The sequence below is a fragment of the Euleptes europaea genome, chromosome 3, assembly GCF_029931775.1.
Source record: "Euleptes europaea isolate rEulEur1 chromosome 3, rEulEur1.hap1, whole genome shotgun sequence".
NCBI lineage: Eukaryota > Metazoa > Chordata > Lepidosauria > Squamata > Sphaerodactylidae > Euleptes > Euleptes europaea.
Genome location: NC_079314.1, coordinates 3,414,482 through 3,423,539, shown reverse-complemented (window position 1 = coordinate 3,423,539; position 9,058 = coordinate 3,414,482). Strand labels below are relative to the sequence as shown.

General features: G+C 51.4%; 1 protein-coding gene across 1 annotated transcript; it reads left to right on the top strand.

Moving 5' to 3' along the window:
* Window positions 1-5,086: 5,086 nt before the first annotated feature.
* On the top strand, window positions 5,087-7,891 carry LOC130475552 (bone morphogenetic protein 2-like). The gene is made up of 2 exons (XM_056847351.1): window positions 5,087-5,417; window positions 6,995-7,891. Exons 1-2 carry the CDS (start codon window positions 5,087-5,089, stop codon window positions 7,879-7,881), a joined length of 1,218 nt encoding a protein of 405 aa, XP_056703329.1. The 3' UTR covers window positions 7,882-7,891.
* Window positions 7,892-9,058: the final 1,167 nt, after the last annotated feature.

The following is a 9,058-nucleotide window of genomic DNA, read 5'->3' as shown; positions in this document are numbered from 1 at the left end:
GTCAAAGCACTAATCGACTCCGGTTGCTGTCGCACTCTCATAAGCGAAGCCACTTTTGCTGCACTCAGAGCCGAATCTGAGGCTTTACCCGCCCCCGTCCAATTTGCCCAAATGGACGGGAGCCATTTCCAGGGGGGTCCAGTTGATCACCGCACCATAGGGGTAGCAATGGGAATTGGCTCCCACTGGGAGCAAATAGACTTCACTATAGCCCCTATCCGTTTTGAAGTGGTCTTGGGTATTAACTGGATTAAAGGACATAGTCCCAGTATTAACTGGGAAACAAACACTATCTCCTTCGCCAGCCCCATGTGCAATCAGCACCGGCAGAACTTTGCACTGTTATATCCGCCCGTACCAGCATTGGCCTCCGATGTCCCAGCACTTCCAGTCCTACCTAATGTATATCGAGACTTTGCGGATGTCTTCGACCTTAAAGAATGTGATACCTTACCCCCCCACCGGGCCTCAGACTGTACAATTGAGGTGGTCAAGGACTGCACATTAACCAAAAGTAAGATTTACCCTATGAGCGCTTCCGAGCGCACTGTTCTCCGGGGCTTCCTTGACAAAAACCTCGCCAGAGGGTTCATTCGCCCATCGAATGCCCCGAACTCGGCCCCCGCGTTTTTTGTCCGGAAAAAAGAGGGCGACCTTCGTTTATGCATTGACTTCAGAAAACTCAATGCGGTTACCCAAACCAACGCCTATCCTATCCCATTAATATCTGATATTTTGGGACAGTTACAGGAGGGCCGGGTATTCTCCAAGTTGGACTTGGTGGAAGCCTACTACCGAGTCCGCATCCGCGAAGGAGATGAGCACCTCACTGCCTTCTCTAGCTGTTTCGGTATGTATGAATTCCTCGTGATGCCGTTCGGATTGAAAGGGGCCCCGGGGGTCTTTATGCAACTCATCAACGAAATCCTTCATGACTTGCTATATCGCGGGGTGGTGGTTTACTTAGACGACATTCTTATTTATTCAAAAACCATGGAAGAGCATGTAACTCTAGTCCGAGAAGTTCTGCAGCGCCTGCGCGACCACCAACTCTTTGCAAAACTGGCTAAATGCGAGTTTCATCAAAGCCAGCTCACATTTTTAGGATACATAATCTCCCACCAAGGTCTTCGCATGGACCCTGTCAAAGTCCAAGCCGTTCTCGATTGGACTCCTCCCACCAACCGCAAGCAAGTGCAACAGTTTTTGGGATTTGCAAACTTTTATCGAGGATTCATTCCTAACTTCGCCCAAGTGGCCCTACCCATTACTGATCTACTAAAAACCAAAGGGAAAGCAAACACAGCTACCTTACCCTCCGCAAAAATCCTGTGGACTGATCAATGCCAAGCCGCGTTTGTGGCTCTCAAACGCCTCTTCACATCCGAACCCGTACTACAGCACCCGGACCCAAACCAAATGTTTATTGTACAAGTCGATGCCTCCGATGTAGCTATGGGAGGGGCCCTCCTCCAGAAAGGTCCGGATGGCCTCCTTCACCCGTGCGCTTACTTTTCGAGAAAATTTGCGCACGCACAATTGAACTGGCCCATTTGGGAAAAAGAAGCAGCGGCCGTTCACCATGCCCTGACTCTATGGAGACAATTCTTAGAGGGGTCCAATATCCCCTTCGAGGTTTGGACCGATCACAAGAATCTAGCTGCCCTCACGGGGTCCCATAAACTATCAGCAAAACAACAACGTTGGGTTGAATTCTTCGCTCAGTTTCGTTTCGTCCTAAAGCATGTTCCTGGGAAACAAAACGTTCTCGCAGATGCCCTCTCCCGGTTGCCACAATACCCGGTAAAGCTCGAGAGACCAACTGACTCTCTGTTCACCCCTACGCAAAGGGGAGCCCTTCCTGTACTGGCCGTGCAAACTCGATCTCAGCAACAGCATCCCAGACCCAGTTCTCCAGCACCTCCAACCCGAGCGGCTACCCAACCGCCCTCGCAACAACAACGAACCGACGATTCCACTCCTCCAACCCCACCGGCTGCCCTACCGCCTACAATCTGCGCACCACCGCACGTAAGCACTACCCCCATAACTGGTCCTAAGACTACTATAGCCGGGGGGGGGGGTGTTCCCGCCAAGGTTCCCATCTCCGAATCCTTTTTAAATACCCTTCGGAACCACTGCCTCTCTGAACGCTCCACTCACACCCTACCCCCTGGGGTAATAGAACAGGGAGGCTCATGGTACAGAGACTCTAAATTGTATGTACCCAAGGCACTTCGAAAAGACGTCTTACACTTAGCTCATGGAGTAAAAACAGCTGGACACTTTGGATTCCTAAAAACTCTCCACCTCTTGCGCAGACAATTTTGGTGGGGGGGAATGCGTTCCGACGTTGACTCTTTTATTCGCAGCTGCCCTGTTTGCGCCACAGTGAAGCGATCACAAGGCAAACCCCCGGGGCTACTGCAGCCTCTAGAAACACCCACCAGACCATGGGAAGTGATTGCTATGGACTTTATGACTGATCTCCCTCTCAGCGGGGGAAAAACTGTGTTATGGGTTGTTACTGATTTGTTTTCCAAGCAAATCCATTTAGTTCCATGCGCAGGGATCCCCTCTGCTCAAAAAATGGCCCGCCTCTTCGTTACACATATCTTCAAATTACATTCGTTTCCGCGCAAAATAATCTGTGACCGCGGCAGTGGCTTTGTTTCCAAGTTTTGGAAAGCATTCCTCAAGTTGGTGGGGGTTGAACAAGGATTGTCTACTGCATACCATCCTCAAACCGATGGTCAAACTGAATGTGTAAATGCTGTCCTTGAATGTTATTTACGCTGTTATGTAAACTACCACCAAGATAACTGGGTAGAACTGTTACCTTTTGCAGAATATGCCTACAATAATGCTGTACATCAATCTACAGGTTTTAGCCCATTCTATGCAGTATATGGACAGGATTTCGGTCCTGTTACGCCCAAAAATAATGTGGAGGGGGAGGGAGATCCTGACGTTGCTTCCTGGGCACACACCCTCCGTACCACTTGGCCTTGGCTCGTTAGCAATCTCGACCGAGCCAAGCGCAAATACAAAGCACAAGCTGATAAACATCGTTCCCCCGGGGGCGAACTGCGAGTGGGTAAATTGGTCTATCTTTCCACCAAAAACCTACGTTCCACCCGTCCGTGCCTTAAACTCAATGCTAAATTCATTGGCCCTTTCCCGATCACACGGGTCATAAATCCTGTCACGGTGGAATTAGCTCTCCCGAAAACCCTGAGGCGTGTGCATCCCGTTTTCCACATTAGCCTCCTGAAACCCCATACGGCCTCTCCACAATGGCATCCCGATCCGCCCCCCGAACAGCCCATTATGGTGGGGGGGGAGGAGCACTTCGAAGTCTCCAAAATCCTTGACTCTCGTATTCACCATGGCAACCTACAGTATTTGGTCCGTTGGAAACACTTCCCCCCTGCCTACGACGAATGGGTTCGCGCACGAGATGTCTCCGCCCCTAAACTAATCGATGCCTTTCACACTGCCTACCCGGACAGACCATCCCCCTTGCAGACTGGGAGGGGGCCTTAAGGGGAGCAGGATGTCAGGCTGCTATCTCGGTTTCAGTATTGTTTCTGTGTCGGTACTGTACTGTCTAGCCTCAAGGCCGACCACACATACCAAGGCCTGGGAATACTGCTCCTGGGAAAGTTGACACTGTCTGTGTATGCTGATGTTGTATAATCTCCCGCCATTTACTGCCTTATATTATCGTTCGGCTAGTAAGACTCTCATAGCTGCCATAGTTCCCTGTATGCACTGTATTGCCTTTTTGACCAGTAAAAGCCATCTGCTTGGATTCTATATGACTCTGTGGTGATTTCTGGTTCGAAGGGTCAGGAGCTTACAGGCGGGGCTTCTTGGGCTCGGTATTGTCGCCCTTCTTCTTCTTCCTCCTTTTGCCCCCCGGAGCTGCTTGTTCCTGGGCCCTCCGCCTCCACTGGGGCCCGGCTCACTGCCGAGCTGCTTCTGGGCTCCACCGCTTCCGCAGGAGGCCAGCCGGCCACCTTGGTCTTCCCAGGCTCCACTGCCTTTGCGGGAGGCCAGCCGGCCGTTCTGCTGCTCCCGGGCTCTGCCGCCTCCTCGGGGGCCCGGCTGGCCATTCTGTTGCTTCAGGGCTTGACAGCCTCCATGGGAGTCCAGGCGGCCACCTTTCCTTGCCACACCACTGAGAGGAGATCGGACACGTGGTCCTCCGGCCGGAGGAACCCATCAGCTCAGGTGTCTGAAGGCACAGCCATCTGCTGCTTTTCTGCTATTGCGGCTAGAGGGAAAAGCACTGGAGCCCGGTAATTGAAGATAGCCTGCTTGCTTGCTTGTCGAATCGGACTCCATGTGGCCAGGAAGGTGGCAGATGGAGCAACCTCAGAAGCTGCTGTACCTTAGCAAGGCAGGAAGAAAACTGAAGACAGAGGGCGATTCCAGGCAGGGAACAGGAAGTAGAGAAAGTTTTTACTAGTTCATGTCTACCTCAGAACCAGAAAAGGAATCACCCATCTGTCTCCAAGATGCTCTCCGACTCAGAACCACATTGACATGCAATGCTTGAGTTATCCTCTCCACTACCAGAAGGGGAAGAACTATATCTAAAGGAAAGCCTTTAAGAGTAGTCTACCCTAAGCAGAAGTATTCCTGGATTTCGAGAGCCAGCATGGTGTAGTGGTTAAGAGTGGTGGTTTGGGGCAGTGGACTGTAATCTGGAGACCCTGGTTTGATTCCTCGCTTCTCCACATGAGGGGTGGACACTAATCTGGTGAACCAGGTTGGTTTCCCCACTCCTAAACATGAAGCCAGCTGGGTGACCTTGGGCTAGTCACAGCTCTCTTAGAGCTCTCTCAACCTCACCTACCTCACAGAGCGTCTGTTATGGGGAAGGGAAGGTAACTGTAAGCTAGTTTGATTCTTCCTTAAGTGGCAGAGAAAGTTGGCATATAAAAACCAACTCTTCTTCTTCGTATTTTTATTTTGTCAGGGACAGGGGAGGGGAGAAAAAAAATCCAGGACCCAGAGGCTCTGCCTATGTACTATCTTCACCAGCTTCTTTCTCTCTCCCGACTCCTTCAGCTGCACAATGGTTTCTGGTAATCTGCCCGCCCTGGCAGTTCTGCTTCTGCCTCTCGTCCTCTGGGGCTCCCAAGGCCCCCAGATGGCCACCGGTCCAGAGATCGACCAGGCCAACCCGAAGCAGGTTCCGATCCAGTCTCTCCAAGCCATCCTGCTAAGGCGCCTGGGGTTGCAAAGACGGCCCCGACCCAAGCCGGGACTCCCAGTCCCCCAGTACCTGCTGGACCTGTACCAGTTCTGCTTGGGAAAAGCTCTCTCCTCTCTTCCGGATTTGGAGCGGCCCTTCCTAGAGGAACAAGCAAGGACAGCAAACACTGTGCGCGCGTTCCACCATGTCGGTGAGTGACTGTTTAGCTCGCCTTCTGCGGCAACTTGCATTCTGCAGAGCTGCGGGGAGGGAGGGGGTCTGGAAACTATGTTGGCGAGGAGGAGTTTGGTATCAGAATCCACAGGGGTCAGAAGCCGTGTTAGAGGAGCAGGAGACTGGGCATAGTGGAGCAGCAGGTAGCCATGTATGTAGCTGGAGTACTTACACCAGAGTTCTCCAACATAGTGCCCACCAAAACCTTTCCTGGTGCCTGCCAAGTGTTTTTAGAAAGTGGGCAGGGCAGAGGGAATTCTGCCCAGCAAGGCTTCTGATTTGCCATTCGAGATTTGATTGGCTGTGCAGATTTTTACAAATGTTGCTTTGGCAGCAGCTGCCACCACAATGCAAGAATCTTCACTGCATGGCTGAAGGTAAGCTGCGGCAGCAGCCATTTTATGGCTGCACCCACCACACTGTGTCAGAAGTCTAAAGGTGCCCACAGGAGAAATAGGGTTGGGGACCCCTGGTTTATGCAATCCTAAGCAGTGAATCCTCTGATAAAGAAGAATGCTTGGCTTCCCTCTTCTAAAATCCTCCATTCTGGGGTTTTGCTTGTTCTTGGAAGTGAGATTTTGGAGTCATGTACATCCCTCAGGCTACAGTTGTGAGCCATGCAACAGCTGCCTTACCAACTACAATACGTGATAAGATACTGTGTCATACAAGACAGGGAGGAAGAATCAACAGGAACCTTAACTCACAACAATTACATCATTTCAGAGCAAGGTGCTCCTGTTTGGGGGGGGCGTGGCTCAGTGGCAGAGTATCGGCTTGGCATACAGAAGGTCGCAGGTTCAATTCCCGGCATCTCCATTAAGGGACAGGTTGTAGGTGATGTGAAAGACTGCAGCCTGAGACCCTGGAGAGCTGCTGCCAGCCTGAGTAGACAATACTGACTTCGATGGGCAAAAGGTCTGATTCAGTATCAGGCAGATTCATGTGCCAGTTATATTTAAAAAACAAATTTAAAACAACTACTATTACATTTTTATCTTACTATTCCTCCATGGTTATCCCCCTCACAACAACCCTATGAAGTAGGTTAGGCACTGTGTGTGACTGGCCCAAGGTTACCCAATAAGAATGACTGAATACAGATTTGAACCACGGCCTTTCCAGGCCCTAATTTGATGCTCTAACCACCATCCAGTAGGCTGGAGACAACCCTCCCCCAACCAAAAAAAGTTTGCATATAATTTATTTCAAAATATTGAGCTCAGTGCTCAGGGAATCTCTCCAAATGTACACCTTTGCCCAGGGGGGGTCTCTAACTGAGGTGGTCACAGTTCCCTACTTAGATCCTTTGCAATGAAGCCAGAGATGGAACCCTATGTATGCAGAGGCAGCATTCCTATTATTAAATGCTGGGGACACACAAGACTGTGGAGGGCTGAGGTCTTCAGGCTGAGCTTTGTTGACTTCTTAGTCATCTGCCTGCCTGCAGGTGGAAGCCAAACAGTAACCTGAATAGGTCCTTATCAGACTCAGCAATGCAGTTCTTCTGTGCTTAGCCCTAAATTCCTAACTTCTACTCTGTTCTGCATCTAGAGAATTTGGACCACATCCCTGAAGTAGCAGGAAGTTCATTCTTCCTGTTCAACCTCACTTTGCTTCCTGAAGAGGAGGAGCTAACGGCCCTAGAGTTGCGTCTCTATCATTCACAGAAAAAGAGAGGGGGCTTCCATGTAAGCATCTACCACACGATGGATCCCTCATCTATGTCTAGAAACAAGAGCGGACTCCTCATTCGCAAATTCTTGGCTTTCAGCCGGCCCAAGTGGGAGAGTTTTGACGTAACTGTTGCTTTCAAGAGGGTGAAAGAACAGGACCAATGTCTTGGGATTCTCATTGAGGTGGAACATCCAAACAACAGCCAGGAGCTTTGGCACCAAGCCCCGCTTCGAGCAAGGCGGTCTCCTGGTGAGAAGGAGGCCCATTGGGCCCTAGAGAGGCCTTTGCTGGTCACCTACAGCCATGATCGAAGAGGGCAGCCTCTGACGCGTGGAAAAAGGCAGAGCAAAAGCAAGCCTACTGGACTTACCCAGAGAGGAGGCAGAAGAACCCTGAAAATCCCAGGACCTGGGAGCAAGCGCAAGAGCCTGAAACCAAAGACCAAAGCTGACATGAGATGCAGAAGGCACCGCCTGTTTGTGGACTTCAAGGAGGTTGGGTGGAATGACTGGATAGTCGCCCCCAATGGCTACCACGCCTTCTACTGCTCTGGGGAGTGCCGATTCCCACTGGCCGATCACATGAACACTTCCAGTCACGCCGTGGTGCAGACCATGTTGAACTCGATGAATTCCAGAGTGCCTAAAGCGTGCTGTGTCCCTACGGAACTCAGCCCCATTGCCATGCTCTACCTGGATCAGCATGACATGGTTGTCCTAAAGACCTACCAGGACATGGTGGTGGAAGGCTGCGGGTGCCGTTAGAAGCAACAGAACAAGGATTCTTCCTCACTAACAAAACTTGGGGGTGGGGGACGGTTACCCAATGAAACTGATTGGCAGGAGATAAGGGTTTTCCAAAGTTCCTTCTTCCTGCAACATGTAACTCACTTAGAGATATGAGGCCCACAACAGGCAAAGAGGCACTAACTTAGATGGCTCAGCTGTTAGCCCAGAACGTCCAAAGGGAACCTACAGAAACAGTGTATATCTGCATAAGAGACCATGTGGGGGGGGGGGGGCAAACAGGAGAAGCCCTAGATCAGGGGTGGGGAACCTCTGGTCTGAGGGCTGTTTACAACCCGCGACATCATTGGCTGCAGCCCAGACTCTTCCGCGGAAGCCGCTGCCATTGCTGCCGCGGGGTCGCCCGCACGTGTGTATGTGTGGGGAGAAGAAGCCGGGGTCTGCCTGGCTGCTCACGCGGCCGGGTGCTTGCGTGTATGTGTGGGGGAGAAGCCAAGGGCGCGGCTGGCCACTCACGCAGCCGGGTGCTTCCGTGTGTGCATGGGGGAGGGGGGGAGAAGTCAGGGAGGCTTTCCCTGATCGCGGCGGGGTGCATGCATGTATGTGGGGGGAGCAGCCGGGGTCGTGGCCAAATGCTTGCTTGCGTGTGTGTGTGGGAGAAGCCAGGAACCTTTCTCCCTCTCTCCCCTTCCTTCCTTTTCTGCATAGCCTCTCCTAGGGTTGCCAACCACCAGGTGGTGGCTGGAGACCTGGCAACCCTAGCCTCTCCCCCTCCCCCCACCGGGAGGTCTACGCCTGGTATGGCCCCCAAATGTTATAAATATGCAAATGGTCCTTAGCAGGAAAAAGGTTCCCACCCCTGCCCTAGATGGACTTCAGTCCCACCTAACAGGGCAGTTCTCACATTCTGATGGCATTATGAGTGAATCTTAACTATTCCTTTATGCTGTGTTTTAATGAGTCGATTCTCTTGTTCTTTTAAACTGTGATAACCTCTCGCTGGATCAAAAGTGATAAATACAAGCTTCTGAAGTCTGTCACAGAGAACCAAGACACACACTTGGCAAGAACTTTATTTTTCCCCTTTGGTAATCTGACTGCCTTTTAGCAATGCTCAGTATTTGTGCAAAGGTTATATCTATCCATAAAAAAATTGCCATCGAGTCACAGCTGACTTATGGCGACCCTGTAGGGT

Coding starts and splice junctions, on each gene's coding strand:
- LOC130475552 (XM_056847351.1), top strand. CDS start 5,087: ATGGTTTCTGGTAATCTGCCCGCCCTGGCAGTTCTGCTTCTGCCTCTC. Junction 5,418..6,994: donor GCGCGCGTTCCACCATGTCG/GTGAGTGACTGT, acceptor TTCTGCATCTAG/AGAATTTGGACCACATCCCT.